This window comes from Panthera tigris, chromosome B2 (genome assembly GCF_018350195.1).
Source record: "Panthera tigris isolate Pti1 chromosome B2, P.tigris_Pti1_mat1.1, whole genome shotgun sequence".
Lineage (NCBI taxonomy): Eukaryota > Metazoa > Chordata > Mammalia > Carnivora > Felidae > Panthera > Panthera tigris.
In genome coordinates, this window is record NC_056664.1 from 33,250,867 (window position 1) to 33,265,919 (window position 15,053).

A 15,053-nucleotide genomic window follows, 5' to 3' on the forward strand; every position below is an offset into this window, starting at 1 on the left:
AAGACCACCACCAATTCTATATAATTTCTTAAAGAAGAAATAATACAACATATTAGAGTTTATAGAGTTGTGCTGAACAATGAGGCCACATGTAGCTACTGATTACCTGAAATGTGGCTAAAGCCTAGTACTGAAATGATCATATTTTGGCTATACTAACATATTATTAAACATTTTTTAAAGTCCTCAAATAAGACTTAGGTCAGAAGTAGGATCTGCTTTCTTAACCACTTCTGATTTCTAAACATAAAAAAGAAACTAAAACTAAAAAGGAAAAATGACTTTGAAGTGGCTACTAAACCACAGCCTAACCCACTCTAGAATTCAATTGCTCTCAAGATCATCTCAAAACAAAGTATAAGCAAAAACTTTTAGAAAACAAGAGGGAAGTGGAAGGACACTGATCACTACAAAGCAAAATCCAGAGGTTAACAGGCTCACACAGCATTCCTTTCTAGAGCCCAAATGTCCAATACTGACATTCTCTTTGGAAATAAAGGGAAGCCTAAGCTTTTTAAACGTAAAAGGAGAAAAATAAGAGAGCTTTTAAAAAAAGTATTTTTTTCAAGATAAAGATTATAGAATGAACTAATTTCTAAGTGATAAATATCTTTGCCATTTCAAGGAAAAACCCATTCGAGTATTTTGTGGCCAGTGTCAAAGCATCATTACAGGAACAGAATGCAATTTTCTTTTCAATAAGGAGCCATCCTCCTCACAGATTTCCACCTTTAATTACAAGACTAATGGGAAGTTTCTAAAAATAAAGTAATGGCTACATTCTGAGCAGTAATAAAGAATATAAACCACATGTGAAAAACTAAGATCTCAGGTAAAGCTTAAGAAACAAATACACTGATCATTTTAGACACTAATCATCATTCTGTTAAAAAATAACCACACAATTTTCAGCAGGTTTACAGCACATACTGACAAATTAAGTATTCACCATGATTTGAGTGGAAGGCAATTATGCTTGCTTCCTTACTTTCATAAGAGGTATGATCTGGCCTGATTCAGATGGAAGTATATACAATGGCACTTACTAACAATTTCCATCACACAACAATTTAGTACAATTTTAAGAATTTCTCATGTGAAACAATTTCAGCATATATGTAAACATTTTTTTTGTGAAGGAGAAATGTACTATATCTCCTCCATTGTTCTTTTTTTCCTCACTTTTATTATTTCTGAAATCAAAATCATACAATCAAATGTGTTCATTTAATGTAATGGCTCTACCCCTCCCCTTAATCATATAAAAATTGCTGTCACCTAATAATCAGAGAGGCACAGTTTTTAAGTGTTTTATTATGATAGGGCTATATACTAAGTTAACTAAACACTTTTTAACTAGCTCCAGCCTCAGCTATAGCCCTTACCAGTGCATACACACAAAAAAGGATTACATAAACATATTTTTAAAAGCAAATTATGCTTAACTATTTAATCTTTAAAAATTTTAAGTATTTTATATCAATATAAAGGTTACTTTATAACTACTTTTCTTTTTATCAAAAAGTATATTAATATTTCAATGAAGAATCAGATTTGCTTAAAAACATTTTTGTAAATGTTTACTTATTTGAGAGAGAGAGAGAGAGAGAGAGAGAGAGAGAGAGAGAGTGTGTGTGTGTGTCTCAAAGAGAGAGAGAGTGGGGGAGGGGCAGAGAGAGGGAGAGACAGATTCCCAAGCAGGCTTGATGCTGTCAGCATGGAGCCTGATGCAGGGCTAGATCTCATCAACTGCGAGAACACAACATGAGCCAAAATCAAGAATGGTACGATTAACTGACTGAGCCACCCAGGTGCCCCTGGTTAAAAACATTTTTAAGGAACTGTCAATCCCCATATTTACAATCCTTAGAAACTGACATTCCAGGTCAGAGAAGTTTCTTTAACAAAAGGGCTTTACCTACCATAAGAAAAAAAGATGCTGCTTTCAAATTATATTTTTGCCCTTCTATCAAATCCTTACACGTACATATTAGGCCTACTGAGAAATAATAAAACTAATTATGAAGCAAATTGTTAGCAATAACAGCACATATTAAAACGACTCGCAGTTGAATTTCAAAGTAGTTACATTTGATGCTTCATACTTGGACATGCAAATATTTTATTTACTATCTTTTATGGATTGATCACTGTTTCATCCTATTTCTTGATTTTCTATGTTCCATAGAGTTTCATGACCCACATATGTGCATTTTAGAAGTTAATCTGAACAGTACAGCCATTTCACATTGCCGTCAACGCATGTAGAACTACCTAGACACAAATAATTACTCCATCTGGTGAGGCACCACTACCAACAGCAGGCTTCCTTCTCTGAAGCTGAAATAGCACATCACCTTATAGACTTAATATAAACCTTAAACATAAAGATATTTAAGGATTTCAGATCTCATTTACATTTTGAAATGTCCTTTCTAAAAATAAAAACATTTCCCATACAAGTCACATTCAGCTTAGGCTAGCATTTCTTTATCAAAAAAGAAATCTGTTGTTTTCAAGGGCTGCTCTTATTTCTTTAAAAATTTTTTTTTAACATTTATGTGAGAGAGAGACAGAGAGAGACTGATGGAGAGAAAGACTGCGGGGGAGGGGCACAGAGAGAGAGGGAGACCGAGCATCCCAAGCAGGCTCTGTGCTGTAAGCACGGAGCCCCACATGGGGCTCATTCTCACAAACCATGAGATCATGACCTGAGCCGAAATCAAGAGATGGACACTTAACTGACTGAGCCACCCAAGCGCCCCTCATATTTTTGATAGTGCAGAATTCTAGAGACCAGAACTGAAACAGTGCCTTATTGAGGATCTTCTAGAAGCAAATGAGGCAACCTTTTGAGTCCAAGATACAAAAAAGGGAGGTTCTAAAAGTCAAGTCACCTAAATAGACATTTTTCCAAAGAAGACATCCAGATGGCCAACGGACACATGCCAAGATGCTCAAGATCACCAACCACCAGGAAAATGCAAATAAAACCATAATATAATACCATCCACACCTGTAGGAATGGCTGTTATCAAAAAGACAAGAAATATCAAGTTTTTGTTTTGTTTTTTAAAGTAGGCTCCACACCCAATCCAGGGCTTGAACTCACAATCCCAAGATCAAGAGTCACATGCTTTACTAACTGAGCCAGCCAGGTGCCCCCAGAAATATCAAGTTTTGATGAGGATGTGGAGAAAAAGGAACCCTTATACACTGCCGGTATATACTGATGCAGCCCCTATGGCAAACAGTATGGAGTTTCTTCAAAAAATTAAACAGGGGCGCGTGGGTGGCTCCATCAGTTGAGCATCCGACTTCGGCTCAGGTCATGATCTTACAGTTTGTGAGTTCGAGCCCCGCGTCGGGTTCTGTGCTGACAGCTCAGAGCCTGGAGCCTGCTTCGGATTCTGTGTCTCCCCGTCTCTCGGCCCCTCCCCTGCTCATGCTCTGTGCCTCTCTGTCTCTCAATAATAAATAAATGTTTAAAAAAAATGTTCTTTTAATTAAAAAAAAATTAAACATAGAACTACCATACAACCAGCAGGTATTCATAAAAAAATTTTTTTAAATGAAAACACTAATTTGAAAAGACATACACACCCCTATGTTTCATCACAGCCTTATTTACAATAGTCAAGATATGCAAGCAACCTAAATGTTGATCAACAGATGAATGGATAAAGGAGATGTGGTATATACATACAATAAATATTACTCAGCCATAAGAATGAAATCTTGCCATTTGTGATAACATGGATGGACCTAGAGGGTACTGTGTTAAGTGAAATAAGTCAAAGACAAGTATCATATGATTTCATTTATACGTGGAATCTAAAAAACAAAACAATTTAACGAACAAAAGAGACCCACAGATACAAAGAAATAACGGTACATAAATGTGTGGCAACTGTATATAAATATGAAATCACTATGTTGTATACCTGAAACTAAAACAATACCGATTATGCTAATTATTCTTCATTAAAAAAAAAAAAAGAAAAAGAAAAGGAAGAAGAAAAAGAAAAAGAAAGGTGGGTTCAATATGGAAGAGGGCAAGAGAACTGGCAGAAACGCCAAGAAGAACAGCATCTACATAGAAGACACAAGTGTGGAATCTTGACTGTATAAAATCAGAGCTTCTTTGATATAACAACGATCAGTTAAAATATAGGAGAAGAATGAAGAGGGACAATCCTGCATCACCTGGCCAGGAAGGACATTCCATAATAGGAGAAGGTGGAAGAAGAACTTAGCAAGGTTTTAGGAAATAAACAGTGTGGTTTATAAAGAGCACCCAAGGGGGGCCTGGGTGGCTCAGTCGGTTAAGCATCTGACTTCAGCTCAGGTCATGATCTCATGATCTGTCAGTTTGAGGCCTGTGTCAGGCTCTGTGCTCTGTTCTGTCAGCTCAGAACCTGGAGCTGGCTTTGGATTCTGTGTCTCCCATTCTCTCTGCCCTTCTACTGCTCATTTTCTGTCTCTCCCTCAAAAATTAAACATTAAAAAAATTATATGTATATATAATTTTTTTATATATTTATATTTAGCACCCAATACGTTTCCTAATTACATGGGACCTATTATGATTTAGCAGCTTAATAAGGGACGTTCCATTCCTAACCTCTGAGAAACTAAATGAATTATGTATAAGTATTTAATGTACACATACAAGGTCCCCAGGGACCCATGTGAACTATTTAACAAGAGGAGCCACTTCAAGTGGGAGAAATCTTCATCGGCATGTGATGACCAGACCAGTACTTCACCTTAGCTTACTTCACAACTAGAACACCTCTGATTTAGAAGGAACCATCACAGTGCAGGGATAAATCTCTCCTGTGGAATTTTGGAAGAGGGCACTTGATTAGGAGGAGAGAAACATGTTACTGTTGGTATCAAGACTAAAATGGTGACAACCCCTCATGTTGCTTACTGCCTCCCCAGAGTCAAGTGTCCTATAAGAACTGTGCGTCTCCTAGCAGGCAGGAACTTCTTGGGCAACTGATAAACTGATATTTACCCAACTACCTAAGAGTTTCCCCACCAATATTAACCCTGCCTTCATTCCCAACTCACTCTGGAAATGTGGAGAAGATGTGGCGACTATAAACCCCATCCTGCCTAAACCCGGACAAGTATCAACACCCTGGGCCAAAGTTTCTTCACAAACCCTATGTAGTAGTGAGAGCCAAATTCATTAGCAAAGATCGTAAAACTACTTTTCTTAATTTATAACTATAATTTATAACTTTCACTGAACCCTAGACAAATTATTAATAATTATATCTGGTCTTCAGTTTCCTCATCATAAAATGTAGCTCATACTTCCCTTATAAGGTGATTTATATGTATAGAGCCCAATACGATGCCTAACATATAGCAGGTATTAGATAACAGGTTGCTTTTATCTAAGAAGCAAAAGTCTGTAAAAAGAAAGTAAAAGAAAATGTTTGAGCTTGAAAATAAATCTGCCAGGAATCAGATACTTAGTGGTAATCAACCAAGGGAGTTAGAAACATGTGTGGTTGAAGAAGGTCGCTGGTAAAGATGAATATGCAAAGCTAAGGTATTTAGTGGGAGAGGGCCAACGGTCATATAAACATGCCCCACATAGGGAAGAACTGTCCACACAACATGCCAAGAACACCTCTCTTGACTCTGAGAGAGTACAACGAATCTAAAATGGGGGAAGGGGGTCCACTTTATAAATTATTAAATATGGCAAAAAGCCTTTTTGAGGAAGAGAAATGAACTGAAACATGTTATTATAAAAATAAAGAGAATGGATTCTTTCTAGAGAAGACCATCTAAAGACTATAGAAGAGATCACCCACCAAAAACAAAAGCTTTGTTATTAAAACAGAAAGATGAAACGCTATTGAATAGTTACCTAACTTGTCCAAGTTTGTGCACAGGCAACCTAGGCTTACTTTCCAAACTCTTACCACTATAATACACTCTATGAGTTTGCAAACTAAGCGTGCACAAACTAAGAGTGAACAGAAAAAATGAGAAGAGCCAATCATGGTTAACAAGGCAGTTTATTTTTTTTTAATGTGCATAGTTGTGGTTTTATGTATATTATATTCACATTCTGCCAGTAATTCACCATCTCTGCTATCAGAATGTGTTATAATCAACAGTAATCTGGATTCAATGAAATGTGGTAGTTTGTACAATGGAATTAAATTCTTTACTAGAGAAGATCAATTGTTTGCAAACTACTCCACAAAGCAGTGGTTAAGGAGGCTCCCAATTTAACAAAAGCAGTTTCATTTTTTTTTTTAATGTTTATTTATTTTTGAAAGAGACAGAGCACATGAGAGTGGGGCAGGGGCAGAGAGAGAGGGAGACAGAGGAACCGAAGTGTGCTCCGCGCTGACAGCAGCAAACCCAACATTAGGGCTTGAACTCAGGAACTGTGAGATCATGACCTGAGCCAAAGTCAGACACTTAACCGACTGAGCCACCCAGGTGCCTTAAAACCAGTTTCACTTTTATATTTCCCCTTTTTTTGAGAGGGCATTCATATATGCTTATTTGTAAAGGAAAGCATTCTACTGATTTAAAAAAATGCTTTGAAAATCATGGAACCAGATAAATTATTAAGATCTCTTGAAGATATTAGATTTCACAAAGTCCTAAGAAACAACTCACAGATTATATGACCAAGAAAAGCTTTAAATTCTTTACTGTCTCCAAAGCTAGTATATTAATACTCTACCAACTTCTAGAATTTGAGAGGAATGTTACAAGTATAAATTTTAATGTCCCACATAGAGATAATTATTTTTATCTTAACAATAAAACACACACAGACACACACACACACACAGACACACACACACACACAGACACACACACACACACACACACACACAGAATTCTCGAACACCAGAGAACAGTAAGAAGCAGTATCTTTGGATCAAAGGGATTTTTTTTTTTTTAAGTCACGTATGCAGTCACACCCCTCCCTTAAAAACACTGACATTCATTTAAAAAAAAATCTCCACTCCACTCCGCCTGCATTGGGCTCAGCTTTTCGAAGTTACAAAGATAAATTAAGACATATATCACCTTAAGTTTTAAAGGTGATATGAGACATTCATCAAATTAACTGGGTAGAAAGAGGTAAAGTGCCAAAGAGAGGCAAGGGAGCGAGAGGTAAAGAGAAAATGCAATGGAAAAAAAAATGCAATGGGAGCTCAGCAGTGGGAGAAATCAGTCAACCCTTGAAAAACACAAATCTGAACTGTGTGGGTCCACTTATATGTGGATTTCTTTATAGATATAGATATAGATATAGATATAGATATAGATATAGATATAGATATAGATATAGATATAGATATACACACACATATAATACTTATTTTTATTACTGTAAATGTATTTTCTCTCCCAATTTTCTGAATGACATCTTTTCTCTAGCTTACTTTACTGTAAGAATACAGTATATAACACATATAACTACAAAATATGTGTTAATCGACTTAATGTTTTAACGTTATCAGTAAGGCTTCTGGTCAACAAAGTTATTAGTAAAGTTTTGGGGAAGCCAAAGATTACACGTGGATTTTCGACTGTGTGGGGGTGTCAGCACACTTAACCCCCCACGTTGTTCAAGGGTCAACTGTATTTCCAACTGTGCAGGTACAAAGGTTTTTAGAAGTGGCCTGAAAAGAGAGTCCAGAAGGAAAGGGACAAATAGTTTCTGCATTCTAATATATGATTGCATATTCATTTGTTATCCAACAAATAATTCACGGTCTAGTAGGAGAAAAGGGTAAGTAAACAAACACCTAAGGGCACCTGGGTGGCTCAGTCTGTTAAACCAATGGATTTCGGCTCAGGTCATGACCTTGCAGTTCATAAGCTCGAGACCCACATCAGGCTCTGCACTGTCAGAATTCTCTGCCTGGAATTCTCTCTCTATTCCTCTCTCTATCTCTGCCCCTCCCCTGCTTGTGCTCTCTCTCTCTCTCTCGCTCTCTCGCTCTCTCTCTCCCAAAATAAAAAAATAAACTTAAAAAAAAAAGAAACACCTAAAATACAATGTGTTAATAAGTATAACCAAGCCTGTGCATAATATTAATGAAAAAAGGAGGGATGGATTTCCATGGAGCAGTGGGGAGAGTGAGCAAGGCAGGAAGGGGGAAGAAGCAATGGTGACTTCATCAGGGCCCCAAGGATGAGCAGAAGTTTAATGGAAAGAAGAAAAAAGGGATTTCTGGCCATAGGAACATGAGCAAGAGCAGGGAGAAGTGAAAGCATGTGGCGTCTTTGGGGGCTGGCTGTGGGGGAGTGAAGAGGAGACCGAAGATGAAAGTGAAAACGAGGCCAGATCGTGAGGAGCTTTAAGCCCCATGCCAAGGGAGTTGGCTCCATTACAGTAGGCACGAAGGTTCTAGGCAAAGAATGATGTCACATAAGCACTATGAGACACCCTTTCTAACATTAAAATTTCTTGAGGCTATAAAAATATATAAAGTTTCCACTGGCTGCAAAAACACATAGAAGAACACTGATTCCAGGACCCCCTGAACACACTCCAAAGATCCAACTGGCCTTGAGTCCACTTAGGAACTCCCTGAGGGCAGTAACTATTTACCATTTATTTTTCTTTGGATTACCAGGACACGGGACATAGTGGAACCAATAGGAACTGATTTGTAATGAAGGACAGTAAGACAGAACAAAAGATGACCCCAACGATCCTGCCTGATCACCTCAGTGGGGTGCTGAGGAGAAGAATGTAAGTTTTGCCTGGGAATATTAAGATTCGGAAACCTACAGGATGTCCAAGTGTTCTGTCCATAAGCAGTTCAAACACAGGTTTGGAGCTCCAAAAAGAGTCTGCAGCCACAGATATGAATCTGAACATCGCCATGTAAGCTGTACTGCTGACAGCTGAACCCATGTGGATGGATGAGGTAACTGAGCAGGAACAGGACCCAGCTCAGAATCTAGGAATCTCAGGGCAAAGATGAGACTAGACAGAGACAGAGAAAGATCATTCAGGGGAGGAGAAACAAGACTGATATCATGTGAGTCTAGGAAGGTCCACAATTCAAAAAACATTTGGAGTACGGTGCCCAACGACAGAGGGTCAGTTAGTGCGAAGACTACGTGCCTATTGGATTTGTAAACTGGGTAGTCTGATTTCATTTCACTGGAGCGGGTAAAGAACAGACTAGGCTGAAGAACAGATGAAAAAGGGAAGAGACAGTGTAGCTCACTCTGCTCAAAAAGTATGGCAATAACGAGAAGGAGTGAGAGGTGTCGACAGGGCCTCAGGTTGGGAGAAGAGTGCACATTTTGTGCATTACCTCTTTTCACATGACTTCTATCTAGAGACTCTGAGAGCAAGGACTGCCTTCAGTATTCTTACAGCACCTACTAGATTATATAAGAAAAAGAGCAGCACTACTAAATCACTGTTTAGAATGCAAGATATATATATATCTCATGCACTTTGCTAAATTTTAACTTCCTAGTGTAAAAGGGAGAGCACTAGACTGAATCAATTAGTCATTAAATTCAAGTCATTTACCTGCATGGGGTGACTGTTTAAAAGAGGCCATGCCTTGTTATGTAATTTGACAGGCTCTGTGAGCAACACTGGGAATGCTGGAAGATATTACCTTAATTCCTTCACCCTGGGCTGCACAAGGACATACTCACCTCCATAGTAGAGTCCTGTAGCAGTGCACATCCGCCACTGTCCCTGATACATTCCTGCTCTGCTGGGGCTGCACATCTGGACGCTGACATCTGCAATCTCTTGGGGCTCTAGCGATCTCACCATCACCATGTTCACATGTCCAAATTGGTCTCCCCCGACATATTTAAGACAAACCCCTGGAGGCCAGGCCTCTGCCCCTGAGTTCAAGCAAAAGAAAAAAATGTTAGGCAATTAGTGGTCCTATGCCGGGTGCAGTTCATTACACAACTGTAGAAGAGGCCTCTTTCTCGGTCTTTCACACATACGTGAACCTAGCCACATATCCTTGAGCTAGATAATGTCACAAGACTGATCAGAAGGATTATCAGAGTTAACAACCTCTGACCAACAGTCTATCCCTAAGATAAAGGACATATGACCAAAGCAAGGCAGTTCCTCAAGAAGATGTGTTTCAGGGGACCCCAGGGAAGGCCATACGTCACACTGAATCCATAGAACCTAAGAATGATGTCCACAAAGAGCCATGGAAATGAAGCACAGGCCCACATCTTCGGAGGCCTGCTTTCTTTACTAAGAGGTAACACATGCCCATTTTCACTTGAACTTTTTAAGCTGACATTCAAAGTAAAAATACATACATCTGATTGTCCCTACTTTTTCTATCAAGGCAAGAGGATGAAACACATGAGGAATAATTTCTGTATTATTTTCATTTGAAAACATTTCCCCTGATGTATGACTTTTCTTCTGGCGTCCGTAACTATGAAAAGACCAAGGTTCAAGAGACTCTGCAAATACAAGACAGAGGAGTCAAGTGAAAGTTTCTTTTTCAGAATCTAATAGTAGTGGGGAAAATAGGAACAGGTAACTCCCCTCGTTAATAACACAATGAACTGTGGTCTCAGGGGGGATGACAGCAGCCAGACATACTTGTATAAAGGATAGGAATGGCAATACAGAGAAAAGGCATTAGCTGGAATATCTTTCCTCCTTTGGAAGTGACAAAGATCTTATTTGCGTACCTCTTCCTGTGTACCTGTTTTCATGAAAACGAGTTCAAAATGAGAAATCCATATACTTTGTTCTGACAAGTCATAGGGCCACACAGTGACTAGAGGTTATCTTTCCTGTGAAGTTTCTCCAATATACTCCTTTTTTTGCTGTAGACAGAAACCTCTATATATCTTTTGGGGGGATATATACATTCATTATAAAAATACACCACTGTGAAAAGATAGACATGGCCAGACTCTCAGGACAAAGCATGCTTGAAATTTCTCTTCTAAGAGTATTCTAGCATGCCTTAGTACCTAGTTCTCAAAGTGCCAGACTGGTTTTGATATACCTGATGACTCACGATCGAAAAGGGAACCAGAGAAAAAAGCAACTACAGCTCCACTGCTGAGACCTCAGCCCCATAATGAATAGCACACTCCGTGGTTCCTGGGTCTTAAGGGGTAGCAGATGAAGCAACGGGCGCTATGTTTTGTCACACACTCCTAAAAAACACACCTGCCGGCAAAGTGCCCTCCCAAGTTAACACCACAAAGGGCAGGTGCTGCCGGTGGAAAGGCTGTAGATGATACCCTGGCAATACATGCAAATTCTGTTTTTCATTTCTGGGGCCTATGGCCTTGGCAAAAGCATATTTGTCTTAGGTCGAGAATAGAAGCAGCTGGCATGAAGCACCTTGGAAAATGTCAGTCTCTCTAAAGACCAAGATCAAGAGGAAAATTACACTACTGTTTTAGGGTCAAATTCACAATTTTTCTTTCAAACACACACCCATATACACACACACCTGAAACAAGACAACATCTATTTGTATGAAAACCCGAGAATGTATCTGTTTTTGAATGTCTAAGAAAATAAGGAAAACAAGACTGTCTGGATGTGGGACATACTGGGCTGTCCTGAGCAGACAACCACAAACAACCCAGTCAGTCAGATCTGTCAGCTACACGAAATAGGGAGTGCTGCCATACTCCAGAGGAACTGAGTTCGCTGGTAAACAGTAAATGATCAACAAACTATACAGTTACAGTCCTCATCTTTTTTAGTATACCAAATACTCTAGTAATGTGTTACCTAGAGGCATGTAGAAGAAAAAACTGGATGAGTTATCCACCATCAACTCCAAAGTGTTAATCTGCTATAAGTGAAGAACCAATCATTTCCCTTCTGAGAGTTCACAACCACAACATACAGTTTTACAGCCTGTTAGGATAGGTAAACTCTAAAGAGATCAAAGATACCGGTTCTTAATACAGAGGAAAGAGAAATACTGGTGACCTGTATCGACTACCAGCATACCTAAAATCTGGATTTGAGAAATATAATACAACAGGGTTTCAAATTAAGTCTCAGTTACAAAATGGCTTAATGGGGGATAGATACATCTAGAAGAAAAGAAAGACTAATTTGTGTTTTATAACTTCCCAAGTTAAGTACCATAAGCACGTATAGGATCAAGGCTGTGATTCTCCAGTTATTGTGGAGTGTAATTTTATTCAAACAAATAAAAAGTAAATACGAAACAAAAAAAATTCTGCAATATGGCAATTTTGAGATGATAGAGAACATGGCAAAAATGAGATAAAAGTCTTATCAGTTCCAGAAAGCCTGGGCTTACTAGGTATAAGTGATTATAGAAATAGTTTGGAGACAGTAAGGAACATCCAAAGAGCAATGAGGAAGTAAAAAAACCTCAGTGAAGCTCCTCTATTCTTTTTAACCCCCATAAGCTTGGAGATTACATTTCAAGTTAAGCTACATGCAAAAAGGGACTTTCATTGATCTTGTCACTATTTGCTGAATGGATGAAGCAGAATTACCTTCTCTATAGTCATACTGAAGAGAAAGGTAGAAATTAAATATTTCAAGGAGTCAAAAGAAAAATGGATAAAACAGTTGTTCTCTCTCAAGGACTTTTCTTAACCCTTGTTTTGTGTTCACAAAAAATAAAGTTGACTCTGAAGCCACTTTCTCACATCACAATCTCAACTACTTCACCAAAGTCCACGAACACCAGAGTTTACCATAACATGCTCAGCTTAACATTCACTACAGTTGGACAATAAAGCATGGCTGTAACAACTGGGAAGCTGTAAGTGTTGGTAAGGAAAATTATCTACTTTCACCATGGAGGGCAGTTTCAAATTTTTACTTTCCATTTTAATGGTAAGATTTCCTGATTGAGTTTCCCAAGCTTCTAGTACTTATATAGTGCCAAAGGTTTGGATCCTGGGATTCTGCGTCTGTCATTAAATGTCTCGCTTCTGTTTTTCTACGGTCTGAAACCAAGGATTTAAACAGTATTAAAAGTTGAATTTTAAACAATGTGTGATGTCCATCTTCTTTGGGGAAACTGTTGGGACAGCTATATGCAGTTCCTATCAATCTCACCTGTTGTATATTTGAATGCTTGGCATGCCTAAAACATAACAGCAGAAAGATGCCATGAAAATTATTTGTGAAACTATTTCAGTAAGCACTTATCTCTTAGAGAAGGTTATGAATGAGAGGAAAAGAGTCAGAGGAGAAATAGCTAAGGCCTGCCCTTCTTCTCTGTTACTCTATTTCCAGAAAGAACTCAGGCCAGATTAGAATGATGCTAAAGAACCAGTACACGTGCATGTTTTCCCTCTTACTCTTTAATAACATACCGATTCCTTAGTTATGGGACGCCAGTTTCTCCTTAATCAAATGGAAAGCATTTAGTGTACAGATACAATACTATTTTACAACTGAACAATTTCCAGAAGGATACAAAAATCTACATGTTTAAAGTAACCTGAAGGGTAAAATCTCCAGCCAACTGCTGTCCAACTTTTCAAGAGGTGTTCAGGCAAAAAATGTCCTTTCACAGGAAGAAAGACTGCAGACCCAGAGGCTACTTTAAACTGGAGATACTACACAAAAGTAGGCAGAAAAATGCAGCCAGGCCCACCAGTACAGGTTCTCTCCAAGTCAAGATGAAAGGCAGGCTCTTTGGGGCTCTGATTTGACATTCTAGCCATTTTAGATCAATCTCTCCCAATCTCCCATTAACTCAAGGAACTGTCTAGTGAGTGAGTGGATGTATCAAGAGCCTTTCTGAAATACAAAATGGTTTCTGCAACCAAACAGTATTTTAAATATTTCAACAGTACTCTAAGAACTTTCAATATTTAAAAACGCAATGAAGAACTCACGGAAAGCCTGACTGTTTTCAGTACAAATAAAAGAGGTCTTAGATTAAATTTTTTCATGAAATAAAACCTATTCATGTATAAGTTTCAAAAGGAGTTTTGACCAGCAACACAGCAGGTTTTAGTAATTCAGAGCAGAAATATGATGAACAGAAGCTGAACTAAAGAGGCTGTTATAATATTTTTAAAAGCCCACAACATTAAGAAAAGTGAGAAAGAAATCAGACCCTCTCAAAAGGGAAAGAAATTAGGCAAAAATAAATGACCTTTAAAAAAAAAAAAGAATTTCAAAAAAAATAGAAAACATGGCTATTTTTCCATATTACCATGTGCTTCTCAAACTAACGATGCCCCACACCATTGTAACCAAAAGGGAGAAGAAGCTACTAAAAATTTTATAAAGCCACGAATGTCCCCTATCATCTACAACACTGGGTCAATCCAGACTATATGCATTTCCTCAGTGGCATACTGAACCTCCATCCAAGGGAGAGTTACTTCTAAATAAGCCAGAAAAACTAAGAATCACAATTTGGTACATTATATATAAAAGGCTAGTGTAGTCAGTTTTTTCCCATCATAAAAAAATTAAAGTCTAAAGAACTGAAAAGTAAACAGTCAATAAAAGGTCACTTTTACAGGTTTGAGTCCCAAGAGTTGAATCAGCTCACATCACACCTTGCTAGATAGGGTTCCCCCACACCCACAGATTTTTAGCTAAATATGCCTTTTGCTTAGTTTTCCATCTCTCAGAATTTCCCTGTTCAGTCCTTAGCAACAAGGAAGTTAAAGCATCCTCATCCAGTCAGCAGCATTGTTACTGGACGAAACTAGCAATACTAAACCCATTCAAATTTAAAAAGTCATTATAATAACAAGTAAAAGATAATTAACTGTTACCAGATACCATTTTCAAAGAACTATTGTTAACTTATTTTTAATTTTCCTTAAAGTCAGCAGTACATCAAAACAATGCTTTAAAAAAAAACTTCTCAATCTTTTCATCTTTCCCATTCTGAACAAATCCCCACATTTCTTACCCTATTTTCAAAGTGGTATTAATGTTGTAGAGAGATACCTCAAGGAAATTTCATAAAGAATCATCCTTATGGTTATAAAGAAATGAGCTTTCAAAAGAGCAGATGCTCACAGCTCTTTCTAACTACCTTGTTCTA

The 15,053-nt window shown here is 38.0% G+C and overlaps 1 protein-coding gene across 2 annotated transcripts in view; it reads right to left on the minus strand.

Annotated features, from left to right (window-relative positions):
- ILRUN (inflammation and lipid regulator with UBA-like and NBR1-like domains) overlaps window positions 1–15,053 on the minus strand; it is a 95,766-nt gene that overhangs the window by 42,622 nt on the left and 38,091 nt on the right. For both annotated transcript variants that reach the window (XM_042986156.1, XM_042986157.1), the window contains exon 3: window positions 9,688–9,885. In XM_042986156.1, coding sequence (XP_042842090.1) covers window positions 9,688–9,885 — 198 coding nt within the window. The remainder of the gene's footprint in view (window positions 1–9,687; window positions 9,886–15,053) is intronic.